This window comes from Bidens hawaiensis, unplaced genomic scaffold (genome assembly GCF_021521415.1).
Source record: "Bidens hawaiensis isolate Kalapana, Puna unplaced genomic scaffold, B.hawaiensis_p1.1 tig00038073_1, whole genome shotgun sequence".
Classification (NCBI taxonomy): domain Eukaryota; kingdom Viridiplantae; phylum Streptophyta; class Magnoliopsida; order Asterales; family Asteraceae; genus Bidens; species Bidens hawaiensis.
Genome location: NW_027496667.1, coordinates 45,581 through 64,122, shown reverse-complemented (window position 1 = coordinate 64,122; position 18,542 = coordinate 45,581). Strand labels below are relative to the sequence as shown.

At 36.1% G+C, this 18,542-nt stretch overlaps 1 protein-coding gene across 1 annotated transcript; it reads left to right on the top strand.

Moving 5' to 3' along the window:
* Positions 1-12,900: 12,900 nt before the first annotated feature.
* Positions 12,901-14,640, top strand: LOC143589966 (U-box domain-containing protein 40-like). Its single transcript, XM_077070578.1, has one exon. The coding sequence runs from the start codon at positions 13,004-13,006 to the stop codon at positions 14,444-14,446; it is 1,443 nt and encodes a 480-aa protein (XP_076926693.1). The 5' UTR covers positions 12,901-13,003; the 3' UTR covers positions 14,447-14,640.
* The last annotated feature ends 3,902 nt before the right edge of the window (positions 14,641-18,542 follow it).

The window sequence follows — 18,542 nt, the reverse complement described above, 5'->3', positions numbered from 1 at the left end:
CCCGTGTAAGATCCGTCCGGGAACCTACATAAATATCAATATGTTAACCTCTACAATATATCTACAACTCGTATATGACCCCTCAGTATATATATACAGGTCATAATTAGTTTCGGTCGGTTACTCGTTTAAGCACTACGAATTAACCGATTTATCATTTACTTGTTACGTAGTGAATATAGTATACCTCGTTTTGTCACGAATGTCACAAAATCTCATCCATTAATAACCATTGCGTTGAGGCTGTGAGTCTAGGTTAATTCAATCGATTTTTGTACATGTGTTACAGTATCTGGACTAAAAAACCAAATAACCCAGACCAATGTTGGTCCGCCACTTGCCCAGTCGCGAATTGTATTGCCTACATTTGTTATGGTATTGGAACAAAACCTAACAAATATATTCATCAAACTAACATATGTATAACAAAAAAAGTAGCACTCATGTAGCGTACTGCAAAAAAAATAATATGTACAAAACAATTTTTATTCAGTTGGTAAAACCCAAGCATTGCGTTGTGATGGAGAGTTAACGCGTATTCGGTGGGTATCGATTACGCTCATAATGGTATCATAATTAACCTAAAATATAAATTCGTCGCATTAGCATATAAAAAAAGTAATACATTAAAAACAATGTTATTCGGTCAGTAAAATTTGTGTGTTGGTAAACCTGAGCATTGAAATTTAGATGTTGATAAAACATGGACGCAAATTCGGTCAGTATCGGTACGTTCGTTACAGTATAACGACGTAGGTATAACCTGAGAGTTAAAACTCAACAAAAAATTCCTCAAATTATCATTTAAAAAGATTAAAATATAAAAAATAAAATATTTAAAACTACATTTATTTGATCGATGAAACTTATGCATTGGTAAATCTCAAGCGTTGTTGGTCCCGGCCGTTAAGGCATTAGTAAAGTCAAAGAATTGTACAAACCCTTTAAAAGTTCTCAACTTTAATCCTACACCTTCACGATGTCCTACCCTCGACCATGTTGTCAAAGAGGTACAAGTCTATAAAATCATGTCTAATCTGCGCATCCCAAATCAATTTTGGTATGTCTCTACCTCTCCTCCCCTCAACAATGAGGCTTTCTATTGATCTAACTCGTGTCATCATATGTCTCCTTTTCACATGTCTAAATCATCTTAATATCCTCTCCTGTATCCTATCAAATATACTTAGTTCATATACAGTCAAACCTTGCTTGCCCACGCATCCACCTACGAAACCTCATCTTTGGTACCTCCAACTTAAGCGCTTGAGCCTTCTTGATAGTCCAGGACTCTGTTTCATATAACGTAGACAGTCTAACAACAACCCTACAAAACTTCCCTTCGTTTAATTGGGAACCTCTTATCACATGATATGCTAATAGATGTTCTATAGTGACACCAGCCTACCTGGACACGGTGAGATACGTCGCCATCTATGTCCCCATCATTGTGCATAAATGATCCTTGCTACTTAAGCTTAGTTATTTATTTATGGAACCACTAGGCCTTAGATGGTGATCTCGGTATCTTGATGATCGTTTCCTCACTAAAGTTTCTTTCCACTCCCCGTGCTTTTATTTTAAGAACTATTACTCTCAAAGACTAGCACACCATGTCATGGGAAAAGCATGCACCATGGGACGGCCTCCTGGATCAGCTTGGACCATTCATCTAGGACTAAACGTAAATATATGAGCTTAAAGCAGGCCCATGATAGAGGCATACTTCAGTATGGAAGAAGTTAGTATCCCTCATAGGCTCACAAACGCAAGTTTCACTCATATCATATATATAACTAATTATCTCTTCATATTTCCTATAGACCCCTCTACACTCCAGACTATCTCATTCAATGTGGCACAATGTCGTACGCTTGATATAGGTTAATAAACAACATATGTAGATCATGTTTCTTCTCTATATTCTTTTCCATCAATCTCCTTAGGATATTTATTGCCACTATAGTAGACCGACTTGGCATGAAACCAAATTGTTCAAGAACCTAAGTTTCTCGTATAACTCTAGCTTTAATAATCTTTTACCATAATTAAAATTATGAGTTAGCAACTTATTTCCTCTTAGTTTCCACATAATTGGCGTCTCATTTGTTCTTATATGTAAGAACTACGACACCATGACTTCACTGATCTGACGTCTTGCTAGTTTTGAAGATGGTATTAAACAAAGTAGTTAACCACTAAACTCTTTCCGCTTTCATGCACTTCCACACCTCAATGGGTATATCTAGGTTGATTACCTTAACATTTCACATCTTCCGAAGTGCTTCTATAAACTATTCTCATGTGATATTACTACAGTAGCAGTCATCCTGATGTTGTCGTCGAGTGGTGTTGTTTCTCGCTTTCTTCTTGGTAAAGCCTCCAGACATTAAAAAGCTTGTGGAAGTAATTTTGCGATCTCAATTGAATGTCGTGGTCTTTTATTATGACATGTCCATTGTTATCCTTTCTAAGCTTCACGGCTCATAGATCTTGTTTCCTTCGCTCCCTAGCTTTGGCAAATTTAAACATATCATGCCCCCCCTCCTTTGCTCCCAGGCGTTCATACATTCGTTTATATGCTAGGAAATTGAATTATAATAATCTAAACTATAAGTTTGAACAATAACGATGATAACTTTTACCTTTGTTTTTAAGATCAATTAAAATCAAACGAAAAGGTAACTTTGTATACCCGTAACAAACAGTTTACTTACATTTATCCCAATAAAAAATGTTGCAATCATTTTAAACAACACAAATGAATGTAAGGGGTATACATTCTGTTAGTGTGAGATTAACATTGACAATAAAACTGAAAGTTATCGGTGGTTTGATCAAATTGTCCTTATGAATTATTATTAGTCAATAAGCATATGAGGTAATTAGTAAATCAAATTTGTGTATATTTAAAATTGTAAACACCATTGTTAAAGATTATTATTGCTTATTTATTTTCATTTAACATGTGTGCATTGTTTTGTTTAGTTATATCTATTTTGGGTTAAGTTATTCTATAAAGGAGGTAAAAATTGAGAAGTGTGAGAAGGATTATCAATCATTTGATCAAATCTCAAATCAATGGTTTAAAAAAGGGCGATGGCAACTTTGTAATATTAGAGAAAATCAAGGGCAAATGCTTAAACCTCAAAATCAGAATACAAACTATTCCATCCATCATTCTTCATCACTTCTTCTACCATTTTCTTCATCTTTTCCTCTGAACACAAACCGTTCCATCTCCATTCTCCAATTGTAGTCTCAACTGAACCTCATTCGCGAATGAATGGCGTCATCTAAAACGGCGCCAATCGAACTCTGACTGAATCACCGTCATCGGAGACGACACTTCAGATTTCGTTACTTGAAGAACAGCCTATTGACACTAAAAAGAGAAAGGCAACAATCAAAAATGTTCTGAAGAAGCGAAATACAACTTCAAACAACGATGATACATTTTAGGTTTTATTTTTAATTGTGTCTAGCGTGTCTTATTGTGTTATTGTGTGATATAAGATCATTTGTGTGAGTGTATAAACATTATTATGTCATTGTGCAGTTAGACTAGTGTGTTATTGTGTGATATCATATCATTTGTGTGAGTGTATAAACATTATTGTGTCATTATGCAGTTAGACTATTATGTTATTGTGTCATATAAGATCATTTGTGTGAGTGTATAAACATTATTGTGCCAATGTGCGGTTAAACTATTGCGTTATTGTGTGATATAAGATCATTTGTGTGAGTGTATAAACATTATTGTGCCATTGTGCTGTTAGACTGTGATATAAGATCATTTGTATGAGTGCATATACATTATTGTGCCATTGTGCAGTTAGGCTATTGTGTTATTGTGTCATATAAGATCATTTGTATGAGTGCATATACATTATTGTGCAGTTAGACTATTGTGTTATTGTGTCATATAAGATCATTTGTGTGAGTATATATACATTATTGTGTCATTGTGCAGTTAGACTATTGTGTTATTGTGTGATATAAGATCATTTGTATTAGTGCATAAACATTATTGTGTCATTGTGCAGTTAGACTATTGTGTTATTGTGCATAAGATGAGTCATGTGAATATGACACAATAGAAACAGAGTCTGGTAAATATAACACAATGGAAACAGAGTCTGGTAAATATAACACAATGGAAACAGAGTCTGGTAAAAAACACAATGAATGTTGAAGCTGGAAAATAAAAAGGTGCACAACCCGTGGTTGAATAAGGGAGAGAAAAAAATTAGAACCATGTGGACGAGGTCAAAAAATCGTCTTAAGGTACATATGTATTGTGTCATAAAGGCTATTGTGTCATATTTTAAAACTTTTATGTCATAAAGTCTGTTGCGGCATAATATATTGTGTTATATACTGATTGTGTCATATATTAATTGGATTTTAGAAAGCATGATGAGTTTTGAAGCTGGAAAGAATAAAAATGAAGACATAGCAGCTGAGAAAACAAAGACGATACCAAAAATGTATATCATGTCAAAAGAAAAGGTTGTAGCACACATGGTTAAAGAAAGGGGAGGTTAAACCATCGTATCAAGGTACGTACGTATATGTTGTGTCATAATCTACTGTGTTATATTTTGATTGTGTCATATTTTAACTGGATGAAGGCATGATGAGTTTTGAAGCTGTAAAGAATAAGAAGAAAGACATGGTTAAAGAAGGGGAAACACAGAAAAAGAACAATGTGGATGAGGTTAAACAATCATATCAAGGTACGTATGTATATGTTGTGTCATAAAGAATACTACAAAGGTTGACTAAAGATGTGGATTGAAACAAGGTGGATGTATGGTTAGTTGGTTAATGGTGTTCTGTTTTGTTTTCTTTTCTCTTTTGGAAATTTGAATGGTTTATGACAACATTTGAAATGTATTTTAAAGAAGTGGATTGAAGAAAGGTGGATGTATGATTGGTTGGTTAAGAAAATGTTAACTTGTTAGTTATAAATATTGTATTATGTTTTATTTTGTTTTTCTTATTTTTGAAGCTTGAATGGTTTATGACAACATTTGGAATGTATTTTGGTTTGTCTCGAATATTGTATGATACATGCATTGTATGATCGTATTTGTCAATAAAATGTATTACACAATGAACACAATAAAGGTATCTGTAGCAAAAAAACACTTATTGTGATGACACAAAAGGTAACCATATTACTATAAGATCACTATGTCTATGACACAATGACCATGCAAAAATTGATTGTTTGAATGGTTTATGACAAACATTTAGAATTTCTTTAATATGCCACAATGACCATTATAATACAATATATAAAATATGAAACAATGACCATGCAACTTTGATGGTTGAATGGTTTATGAAAAACATTTAGAATATGTCTTTAAAATGACACAATGACCATTATAACATAATAAAAGCTGAAGTATAAAAGCTAAATGTAAGTCACTCCATATACACTAAAAATATTCCAATATGACACGACGAGCATTAGACACAATGAACATTTTTACACAATAAACTAAAGTAAAAATTATTAAGACTCTGAATCTTGCCAACAAGAAACTCCAGAACTGGTTGTTGCTTCTTTCTCTTTAATGCTTTGTAAGAAACTATCATTTCTCTTCAAACTCATTCGTTGTAATAGAATATGTCCACACAATCTGAGATAATTTTTCTTTGAACTCAGAAACATTAGACGTTGCTGGCCCAACCTACAAATATTTGAACATGAAAAAAGACACAATTTATATAGAGTAGCATAAAAAAAGATACAATGTACATAAAAGTATTTGCAAAAAAAAATAGTAAAAAAAACACAATGCATAAAAATGATACAATACAGAAACGGTGTAAAAAAAAGACTACCAACAAGTAATCGAAACAGAATAACAATACCTTACTAGTCACTAATGTATTGACTTTGGCGCGTCTTAAAATTCTTAAAGTCATTCTTTGTTGCACCTAGCTCCTTATAACTACCATACAAACTCTTCAAACTATTAAATGCTCTAAAAGGCTCTTGATTTACTTTAGACAATGCTTGAATGACACTTTCTTTTACGTAATCTATCCTTCTCGCATATGTTAAAAACTGAATATCATCTTTATGCACGAAACTGTGGTTATGTTCTTCTTCAAAAACGTAAACCTCATACTTGTTTTCATCACCTAAACTTAATATGTGCACCGTATCCGGTTCTCTTAGATGGTTTCATATGCTTTCTTTTACCATTGTTTGCATCATCTAATGTACTATACTCACTTCCAGTTTTAAACCCTTCCTTAGAACAAATATAATACTTCAATTTCAGAAGACCATGATTAGTGTATGCACTATTCTTCCTAACACTAAAACCACTAGCATGAGCATAGCTAACATAAAAACCATAGGCAAGCTCAACAAAATCAACATCATACCTATAACAGGTTTACGTGATTGACCAAGTTTGATCATTGTAATATATTTTTCCAGACCTAGGGGATACACGTTCTTCACCAAGTTCATTGTAAACTCCAACATCTAAATCAATAAAACTCTGTTAAGTATACACAAATTTCTATATAAAATAACAAAATGCTACCCTAAATTAAAACACAAATAGTAAAACATATTTTATCAGTAAGACAAAATGATGTTACAAAAAAGGCACAATGTTTGTAAACGAAATCAAATAATACAATAAAAATCGATTTATCAAATTAAGGCAAAACATAAATCAATTTTATACACTCTGAATAAAAAATCGCATGAACTAAACTGAATCAATCAAATCAATCAATTGAATCAAATAAAAAGGGAAAAATTCATACCAAATTCATCATCGTTCATTGCCGAGTTCGTATCTGAATTTGTACCAATCCTTCATCGTTCATAGCTGAGTTTGTAATCTTCGATTTGCTTTATTGATTCAACGATAAGATGCAGGATGATTGTTTATTGATTCAATTGATATGGTAATCAATTGATAAGGGATTTGGATTCAAAAAATAAACCAAAAAAGTTCCAAAAATACCCTTCTTTTATAAAATCAGGTTGATGTGAAGATTGCAAGTGTTATAATCCTATTTCTTCTCATCCTCCTTATTTTTAACCTTATTTATAATTTTAACTTTACCCTATCTATTTTAGTAATTAAAAATATACAAAATGCTACTTATAAGATTATAAGAGTGCAACTAAAAAATATAGCTTAATATTTTTAATACGCTTATGTTTTAGTTTTCTTTTTAACATGTATATATTGTTTTGTTTAGTTATATCAATTTTATAGCGTTTTCTTACCTTTTTACTATTATTTTAGGGTGTTTACCGTTTTAGGTTAAACCGGATTAAACTATACCTTACTGATATAACTAACAATATGAACATGCCACATGATATTTTTCTAATAGAAGTTAAGAAAGCTAAAACCCGTTTAAAATTATAAATTTGCATGCACATATTTTATTATATTACTTTGAAGTAATAGTGATCTTTTTAGATGTTGATTTTGGCACTTTCCAGAAAGAAAAGAAGGTATGAACAGGAAAAAAAGAGTAGCTCATATTCAATCAAACAAAACATCATCTAGTGGATGCCAGGAGACTTATTACATAATCAAAGGGCCCCACTTTACTCACTAATTTCAAAGATTTGTTCCTTTTTGGTTTAACCATTCATCGGTGACCTTGGAAATGTAGGCCTAATTCATCTCTCAAATGTCAGCATTTCAATCTTCACATGGAGAAACAATTAATATTTGTCTTTGTTTTTGGAAAGTACTCAAAGTTAAAGCTTATTCCAAATTGGGAGTAAATTAGTTTTGCATGTGTGATTGTGATCGCTTTGTGTTCGACCGGTGTGTGGTTATGAGCTCGACTAAAACAGCTTTTGACACGTGGCTCGCTCGTTCGAAAATAGCTCGAAAGAAGTTCGGCTCAAAAAAAGCTCGAAATTAAACGAGCCGGCTCAAACTTGGCTTTGATTTCTAAACAAATCAAGCTCAAAGCTCGTTAGCTTGGGTCATTGGCTCATCTAGATTTAACCCTAAATAATAATAATAATAATAATAGCCTACCTAAATAGTCTCTACCCTTGATCCAAGGTAAGACCAATGTTTAGTAAGCTTAGTTGAAAAAATTTGTAAACTTCATTTGTCTTTTTGAGAGAAGCTTTTCTAACACGCCTGATTAAGGGACCCGGGGTAATGCGTGAGGGACACCCATCACGCGTGATGGGCTCACCTCACACCGCCGCCGGTGGTTTGTCAAGCTTGAGGAGGGTGTCTTGCGTGATGGCCATCACGCAAGTGATGGTTGTTTTCCAAGTAAATAGGACCGTTGGGGGGAAGGATTTGGGGTTGTTTTCCAAGAAAATGGCCATCACCCCACACCACACCACCACCCCTACCAAATTCCATCAAAATGTGATGAATTTAGGGTTGGTGATGTGACACCATTTGATTAGATAGGGTATGTGATGAAAAATTTCATCACATCCACCACCCCTCCCCCCTATGAAGAGCTTCGAGTCTATCGGGAACATCGGTTGCAGGGTTTTGGTCGCCTGAAATTGACTTGGTTTTAGTCAAAACAGTTGTTATTATAAGGAACTAAAATCAAGGCAAATATACAAATAAAATAAAGAGTGAAACATCTTTTTGAAATAATCTAGGTCATAATTTGAGTAATTTAAAAGAATAGAGCTGTAATTTACTCTTTGTTAAAAACTTCAAAACACAACATATATTGTTTTCATGAGTGTATACTATGCGTAAGAGACAAGATTGAGGAGTAAGCTAAGGGTTATAAGATTTTAAAAAAGCACTAAACTTAATTATAAAAAACTATAGTAATTGGTGCAATCAAAATTCTTAGCAACCAAGCAAAGCATGCATAATAATACATCATATAAGTCTTTCGCATTTAAAATTGTGACTATGTTTTGACTTTTGAGTCTTCGTGTAAGAGTGGTCAACTCTCCCTCTTTCGAAAATAGTACACGAATAAAAACAAAAACCATAAAGCATGTATTATACTTCAGATTACTAAAAAGGTAGATTGTTTAGCTCATCCCATACATATTTGAATGAAAAATTACTAAAATAGACATGCTTTATTAAATTCTTTTTGAAACGTACATTACCTCGTATCCTACAAGTACATATTCTTATTTTAAACCAACCAGAACTTGTCACATGTTATAATTCGGTTAAACATGAGATTTAGCTAACGTATAAGGCATCTAAGGCTGAGGGGTGTGGGGGGCTCTAATGGGGGCGCGAGTGGGGGCTCCAGCCAATAATATTGTGACGTGTGGCAGAGAGAGAAACTGGATAAGGGGGGTGTTGGAGCCCCTGGCCCTGGTGTGGAGGGGCTCCAGCGGATTTTTTTTTTTTATTTTTTTATAAATATATTCAAAAAACGTATTATTAAAAAAACTCATAAATTATTAAAAAAAACACACATTAAAAAAAACACATTAATATCTAAAAATAAAATAAAAATTAAAGTACTAAAAAAACATTATTCTTATTCTTCGGCTTGGTCTTCTTCGATCAACCTCTTTCGGATACGTTCCTTTTGCTTTTCCATCAGCATTTGATCGACCGGATTTAGGTTACTGAAGTCTCTTGTAAGGAAGTCCAAATCTCTCATTCGACTTTTTTCCTTTTTGTCATTAGAGACCACCTCCATGGTTTTGTTGAATTTATTGAGGGATTCAACAAGATCGACGATGTTTACGGCTCCCCCCTCAGCCGGTTTTTTCCCCTTGGCGTCCCTTCCCAATGGCCGCCTCCTCGGCGGTGAAGACGTTTCCTCCCCCGTAATGTTTAGGTCGAATCCAACGCGGCAATCCGACCCGGCGGAAGTGCAATACGCTCCAGACGAACTAGTTTTAGTCCGTTTCGGCCCTACTTCCGCATCATGGTCCGGCGCCACAAGCTCAACCCACTTGGAACACCTTTTCAACCTCTCCCACAACTTTAAATTGTCCCACGTCTTCACCGTCCCATACCTCCGCAAACACTCCTGCCTCCACTCTTCGACCGTGAAATTGTAAACCGCCAAATCATCACTGCCACTTGGTCTCATACGACCGGCGTTCCTGTTGAAAAGATTAGTAAACAAGCCGACAAATTTTCTGATTTCGGACCACCGACCCGAAATCATATCGGCGTTTCGCTCTGTACTCCCAACGAGCGTATAGAACGTCTCCCTAACCTTTGTCCAAAAAACCTTGCTTTTTTGGTAGTCGGCTGCAAAACGAATAATTAAATTAGATTTCAAGTTAACTTTTTTATTTAATTTTTTATTAAAAATCATTTTTAAAAACGTTAAAACAATTACCGCAACGCCGATCCTCAGAAATGACTATCCAAGCCCGACACAAGGCTTCCTTCTCATCCGATGACCACGGAGTGGTTTTCCGTTTCGTCCTCGGAGTCGAAGCCGGTCCCGGCACGTCCGTTGCAAGTTGTTTTTTCCGGTGGACGCGTCTTCTTACTCCCGTAGCATCACCGTGTGATTCTTGTGTCTCTGGAACAACAAAGTTAGGAGACGGTTGTATGTTGGATGGTTGAAAGCCGGATGTTTCTTGCGGCCCCGAATAAAACATCGGTTGGTCTGGTGACGACCATAAATCGACTTCAATATAATCTGAATCTAGGTTTGGGTACCAATTTCCAGACATTTTTGGGTATTATATAGGAGTTTGGGATATTATATAAGAGTTTGTAAGGTGAAATTGTGTTTTAATATGGTTGAAATGGGAGTAATTTGGGGTATTATATAGAGGTTTTAAGGTTTTTTTTTTAAAAAATTCGGAGCTCCAACGGCTCTTTTGGGCGAGCTCAACGGCTCTTTCTCTCTCTTCTCCCGCGACCACACTCACGCCTGCCTGGGGGCTCGCGCTCGCGCCCCGTTCGCGCCCCGGTTCACGCCCCGGTGGTGTGGGGTTAGCGCCTGGGGGCGCGAGCGGAGGGGCTCTCGCGCCCAGGTTAGCGCCCCACACCCCTCAGCCTAATATAAAAAACGGTCTCATCATTTAAGCACCTAAAGAGCAACACATGCCTATTGTTAGACTAAGCTGGCTTAACAATCCACCTCATTGTCCGACTCCGCCACGTAGATCCTTAAAAATAATATAGCTAGCCATATTGGTGGTCAGCTTCAGGCCCGGCTCAAAGGGAGGGCGAGGAGGACGACGGACCTAAGCCCACTCTCCTACGAGACTCATAATTATTAAAAAAAAGTAATTTATATTTTATATAATATTTTGTTTTAATACAAAATCCTACAAAATGCCTCTTTGATTGAACGTAAATTGCTCTAAACCATATAAACAAAGGTTATGGGTTTAACTACCATAATTATTTTCCTTGTAGAAAAAAACTTCATTTGTGTGTTATATGAGTCATTATACTAACATATTATTAGATGTGCACAAATCGGGTTTTTTTAATACCCGGGTTCGGGTATGAACCGGTTTCGGGTATGATCGGGTATTGGAAAATCAGGTATTGAGAGAAATCGGGTAGGATTCGGGTAGGGTATTGAGGAGAAAAACTCAACCCTATGTACCCGGGTAGGGTATGATCGGGTTCGGGTATTGCAACCGGGTACGACCGGGTATTAATACCCGGTTTTGAATTTGTTATTTTTTTATACATTTTTTATATTGTTTAAAATTTAAATTTGCTTTGTAATTTATAAAAATAATTAAACTATATTACAAAAACCATAAATCCTCTTAATTTCAAATTACTTACTTAGTATTATGCATTTTACAAAAACTTAAACATAAAAGTCGTGAAGTATACATAAAAATATACTATAAAAGCTCATGTATTATTTCGGGTATTAGAAAATTGGTATCGGGTATCGGGTATAACGGGGTATGGGTATAGGGTATGACCGGGTCCGGGTATTTACGGGTATAAATCGGGTACGGTTCCGGATACGGGTATTGACCTCAAAATGCATACCCTATCCATACCCTACGGGTAGGGTCGGTTCCGGTTTCGGGTATAGAATGCCCGGGTATAAAAAAAACCGGTTCCGGGTATTTTTTTTGGTCCGGTTCCAGGTACAGGTTTTTTGTGCACCTCTATTTATTATTATTTGTTTTGTTTTGGACTTTTGAAAGACAATCTTATTGGTAAAATTGTCAAACTATCTATTGCATAATTTAAAATGCAATTTCAAAGGCCCATTTTTTTATTTGTCCCAGGCCCCTAAATTTAAAGAGGTTCATGGAGACGGCCATTATCGGCTTAACCATCATGTCTCCTTTTTCTTCAAATTCTTTTTAATTTTGTAATTATTAATATGTATTAAAAATGAAAACTTTTTGTATTACTTAAGATTTTATAAATAAGAAAATGTCTTGAAATTTAATGATTTAATATTGAAAATTTGTAATAAAACAAGTATAATCGACTAAAACCGTGAGGGTTTCTATTTATGCGTCAAAACATAGGGAGCTCTAGTAAGATCGTTTGTTTATTATATAGGACTTGGGTATAGACTAACTCTTGTTTTGTTTTTAATCACATTTTTCAATGGCCCACAGCATCATTTTGTAATCATACATGCATCAAATTGTGTGCGTATATATATATATGTAAACATACAGTGAAATTCTTGCCATTTTTGGCTAAAGTGTGTTTTGTGCATGTATAAAATTAAAAATTATATATAAAATTGTGTACGTATATATATAAAACTTAAAATTATATATTAAAATCCAATCAGTTTAATCAAGATTTACTAATCGCTAGTTCTCACCCAATCAGCCAACCAACGAATAATGATTTTTACAACACCACGAATAACTAATTTACATAATAATAATAACAACAAATTATGATGAACTCAACTTTTTAGCTTTACGTGTTTATACTAGCCATAAATCCCAACCCATAGCTTCCTCTTTGATTCTCTTTCCCAATATGTTATTTTTCTTCCCTCTTCCGATTCCCTTTTCACCATCCCTTCCGGTATAGTAGTATTCATTCCGATTCCGATGGGCAGCAGCAAGCACCGCTGGAGATTCAGTCTCCTCCGATCACCCTCCAATCTCCGTAAACAACCCTCACCCCCTCCCGAGTTCATCTGCCCCATCTCCGGCCTCCTCATGGCCGACCCCGTCATCGTCTCCTCCGGCCAGACATTCGAACGCAACTGTGTCCTCGCGTGCATCTCCCTCTCGTTCAAACCCAAAACCATCCTCACCACCCTTATCCCTAATCTCGCCCTCAAATCCGCCATTATCAGCTGGTGCAAAACCAACTCCTACCTTCCCATCCCACAACCCATCGATCTCCGTTCGGCTCTATCCATCGTACAGTCGTTGATCAAAGATTCCCCACGAATTCAACTCTCCGGCTGCTTATCTTCCACGTCGGATGACTCCGTTGTCGCCGCCGTGGCCGCGGCGGCGACTACGGCGGTGACCGCAGTCGATTCGTTCAACACTCGTCCGTTATATTATTCATCTTCTTCTTCTTCTGAAATTGATAGCTTAATAGAAGAAGATGAAGAGATTATTAATCAGCTAAAAAGCGGCTTAATTTCCGACCAGGAAAACGCCGTCGTTTCATTAAGGAATATAACCCGAACGAAAACGGACACCCGGATCCGATTTTGTACGCCGAGGTTATTATCCGCGCTTCGGCATTTAATCGTTTCGAGAAGCTCTGCCGTTCAAGTTAACGCCGTTGCGGCCTTGGTTAACTTGTCGTTAGAAAACGCAAATAAAGTGAAGATCGTACGGTCAGGAATCGTTCCGCCGTTAATAGACGTTTTAAGAAGCGGGTTCGTTGAAGCGCTAGACCACGCGGCTGGCGCGTTGTTTAGTTTGGCCTTGGATGACCAGAACAAAACGGCTATTGGAGTACTCGGCGCGCTGACGCCGTTGCTCCACGCGCTGCGGTCTGGCTCGGAAAGGACACGTCATGACTCCGCGTTGGCTTTATACCATTTGTCTCTTGTTCAAAGTAACCGGTCAAAGCTGGTCAAACTCGGGTCGGTTCAGTTGTTTTTAAACATGGTCAAATCGGGTCATATGACGGGTCGGGTTATGTTGGTGTTGTGTAATTTGGCTGGGAGTGTGGAGGGCCGGGCCGCAATGTTGGATGGTGGTGCGGTGGAATGTTTACTCGGGTTATTGAGTCGGGGTGAGTTTGACTCTGAGTCGACTCGGGAGAGTTGCTTGGGGGCTTTATATGGGTTGAGTCAAGGCGGGTTAAGGTTTAAAGGGCTTGCGAAGGAGGCTGGGGCTGAGGAATTGTTATTAAAGGAACGAGAAACGGGACCTGATCGGTGTAAAGAGAAGGCGAACAAGATTTTGGAAGTGATGTTACAGAAATATGAAGAGGAAGAGACGGTCGATTGGGAGGCGTTGCTCAACTCGGACGAGTTGAGTCGGTCGAGATTTGAACTTGTTTATGGTAAAGGGTCGGTTTAATGTGGACTCATGACTGGACCAAAGGTTTTTAGTGGGCAGTTTTTGGGTTTTGTTACTTTTTATGATGATGTTTGTGTAATTTGGTGAAATTTGGGTTGTTTTGGACAATACTTTTGTTTATGTGTGCATATAGAAAACATAGTGGTGTAAATAAAGATTTTGGAGTGGATTCATTTGGGTTGGAACCGATGTAAGTTTATGAATGTTCGTGATGGTGTTTAAACCATTGGTGGGTGTTCATGGATGTTAACATATTTGTGCATTTAGGTTTACAATATTTTTGGTTTCTTGGATAATTTGAAGTTTGTGTCATGGAAGGTTTATTGCTCACCCGTTGTTTGCAAGGTCTATGGAAATTTTGAAGTCTAGAGACAGGTTCTCGTATATACTTAGAGCTGACAAAATAGGTCTTATCGTGTTTAATATATCAGCAACCGTCTTAGACTCATACAATGCTTGGCCAGTCATGAATACTAACTCGTTTAATTATTCTATATCTTATGTCAATAAAAGTTGTATATTCACGTACCATGAAACAGAAATGATAGAGCCAGCCTTACTGTTTTTAATAATTTTATTAAGAAAAAAATTATATATTACATATGGTCCTTTTTAGTAAACAGGTTTAGTCATTATCTGTCGAGTTTGTGGGGTTCCTCTCGTGTATCATGGATCTTCGTTTACTATCTTAGGCGGTTGCAATTATTTGTTGGCAATTCATCAGTTAAACCAAATATAAAAATCATCTCAAAAGCTGATTTAAAATATTATAAATACTTAACTGTAATTTTAACTATAACTTTAAAGTTTCTAACAAGTTTAGTAAAGTTAAAATAATAAAATATTATTGATTATATTTTTAATATTTTAACGTATTCGGTTTTGAGGTAGATAAATCAAATATAATGGGTGTCAAACAATGTTGTGTCAGTTGTTTAACTGTTAAAATTTTTAAAGTAAATTCTATATTCGTCGAATATTGGCATGTTATCCGGTCAAATATTACAAGTTTCCATCTGTTTTAGTCTATTTTGTTAAAGGTTATGCATTACGAGTTTAGTACCTAAATTTTATGAGTAAAAAGAAGTATTAAGTGTGTGTTTAGTCGTTAAAAAACTAGCTAATTTTTTTTTTAACTTCACTTGAAGTTAAAAAAAATATAGCTAAATTTTAAACTTAATTTTATTTTTAGTTTTAGTTTCTAAATCTTAAGCAAACCCAAATAACTAGAGGTGCACAAAAAAACTCGTACCCGGAACCGGACTCGAAAAAAATACCCGGAACTAATTATTTTTATACCCGGGTATTCTATACCCGAAACCGGAACCGACCGTAGGGTATGGATAGGGTATGCATTTTGAGGACAATATCCGTACCGGAACCGTACCCGATTTATACCCGGACCCGGTCAAACCCTAAACCTGATACCAATTTTCTAATACCCGAAATAATACCTGAGTTTTTATAGTATATTTTTATGTTTACTTCACAACTTTTATGTTTATGTTTTTTATAAAATGCATATTACTAAGTAAATAATATGTAATTAAGTGGATTTATAGTTTTTGTAATATAGTTTAATTATTTTTATAAATTACAAAGCAAATATAAATTTTAAACAAATTAAAAAATGTATAAAAAATTACAAATTCAAAATCGGGTATTAATACCCGGCTGTACCGGACATATACCCGGTTCCAATACCCGAACCCGATCATACCCTACCCGGGTACATAGGGTTGAGTTTTTCTCTTCAATTCCCTACCCGAACCCTACCCGATTTCTCTCAATACCCGATTTTCTAATACCCGATCATACCCGAAACCGATTCATACCCAAACCCGATATTAAAAAAAACCTGATTTGTGCACCTCTACAAATAACTTTTGTCTTTGGATTTTGTGGGTCATGCAAGCCCATTGAGAGAGGTCCATTAAGCTGATTTGAGTGTGTGGTTAAATAATCTACAGCTTTGAGAATAATTAATCACTTTTTTCTTATAAAACAAAGAAATAAAAATCTTTCTTATTATGGATTGAAAATTTGCCATGTTATTATTTAATTCATTTGGCGAACACCAATAGACGTTATGTTAATTTTATTTAATAGGTGACTAGTGTGCCTTTGATACTAAAGAAAAACCCTTAGAACTTATGTATAAAACTACATCGTGAACCAAAGAAACATCTTGTGTCATATGGCACTCCAGATACTACAATCCAAGTCTTTTAAGGGTCAGGGTTTTCATACAATCTCAAAAGAGAAAACTAAAGACAAAGAAATGTCTTCATGTGACACCATCTAACAATAAGGGCGTTTTACAAAATGGTGTAGCGAATGAAGCCCATTCAAAATCATTATTTCATTATTATTATATTATTAAAAAACAAATAAAGCAACCACCAATTATCTTCCCCTCTTTCGACGCTTCGTAGGAGCCCCTCCCTCCCCCCACCTCAAACAACCCAAAGCAACAGGGGGGGTGTTCCTGGGTAGAGATGTTCAACGAAACCGGTTCCTGGAACCGAACCGGTGGACCCGAACCGGACCCGAACCGGTTCCTACCCGTTTTTTGTAGGAACCGGACCCTATCTGATTCAACCCGATGATCCGTGACCGGTTCTTGCATTTCTGAGTGGGGGCGGGTAGGAACCGGAACCGAACCGGAACCGGTTCTGGAACCGAACCATCCGGAACCGGTTCCTAACCGGTTCTAGCCGTTGGATCGAATATAGCCGTTGGAAATCGTTTTTTTTGGCCGTTTTTTGACCGTTGGGGTCAAAAATAGCCGTTTTTTAGCTCCCCCAAGCACCCCACTACTAGTATAAATAGGTATTTGGTGTCATGTGTTCATCACAACACTCAAAACGCAAACCCGAACGCAAAAAAAATACAAAAAAACGCTATTACAACGTTTTGAGTTCTCTAATCTCTTGTTTTCTCTTCTTCTATATTCATATTTGTTGTTATGGCTGCCTCACAATCATCGGTTGGTCAAGGTTCCAACGCCGAAACAAGTTTCGTTCGTATTGTACCTCATAATCGTAATCAAGAGATTTGGTGCAATTGGGATTTGGTTGAATTGAGTGACCATTCATTGAAGGCTCGGTTCAAGTTTTGTGGGATTTATTTAAACCCACTTTCGAATTCAAATTTGAAGAAACACATCAAAAAACCGTATTGCAAGGCGTTGAAAAAGAACGTCGATTCGCAACAAACGCAAATGGATAGTGAAGGCGGAATATTTACATACCAAATTGATCGAGTTCAAGATCGTATGGCGAAGTTTGTGATTCAAGAAGCTTTGCCGTTTAGCCACTTCGACAACCCTCGCTTAACCGCCATGATTCGAGATACGCTTCAACCACAATACACTCACGTAAGTCGTCATACTCTTAAACGTTATTGTTTAAAATTGTGGAAGAAGGCCAAAGAGGTACTAATTGCATATTTTGAAAATATAAATACGGGAATAAACTTAACTAGTGATGTTTGGTCGGCTCCACATGGTCTACCCAAATCTTATCTTTGTGTCACCGCTCATTGGGTAGACCCGTCATCGTGGGAAATGATGAAACGCACCATTGCTTTCGAACTCTTTGAGTATCCACATACGGGAGATAATTTGTTTGAAATTTTAGATTATGTTAGAAAAACTTATAAACTAGAAAATAAAATATTTTCAATGGCATTTGATAACGCGTCGAATAATACATCGGCGGTTGATAAATTAAAATTAAAATATACGCCGATTTGCAATGGTGTATTTTTTCACTCAAGGTGTGTTGCACATATCATTAATTTAATCGTGCAAGACGGACTTGCTTCGGATGAGGTTACATCGGTTATAAACGATTTTAGACTAATGATACATGAAGTTTTTAAGAAAAGTAAAAAAAGACAAATGGAATATAGAAAATTTTGTAAAGATACGGGAAGAAAAGCTTTGGGAGCTAATTGGGATGTACCTCATCGATGGAATTCCACTTGCATAATGTTTCAAAGTGCTTTGAAACCAAGAGAAACTTTACAAATGTTTCATTCTAGTCTTGCCGAGAATGATTTGGCAATCCCCTTTTCAAATGAGAAATGGGAA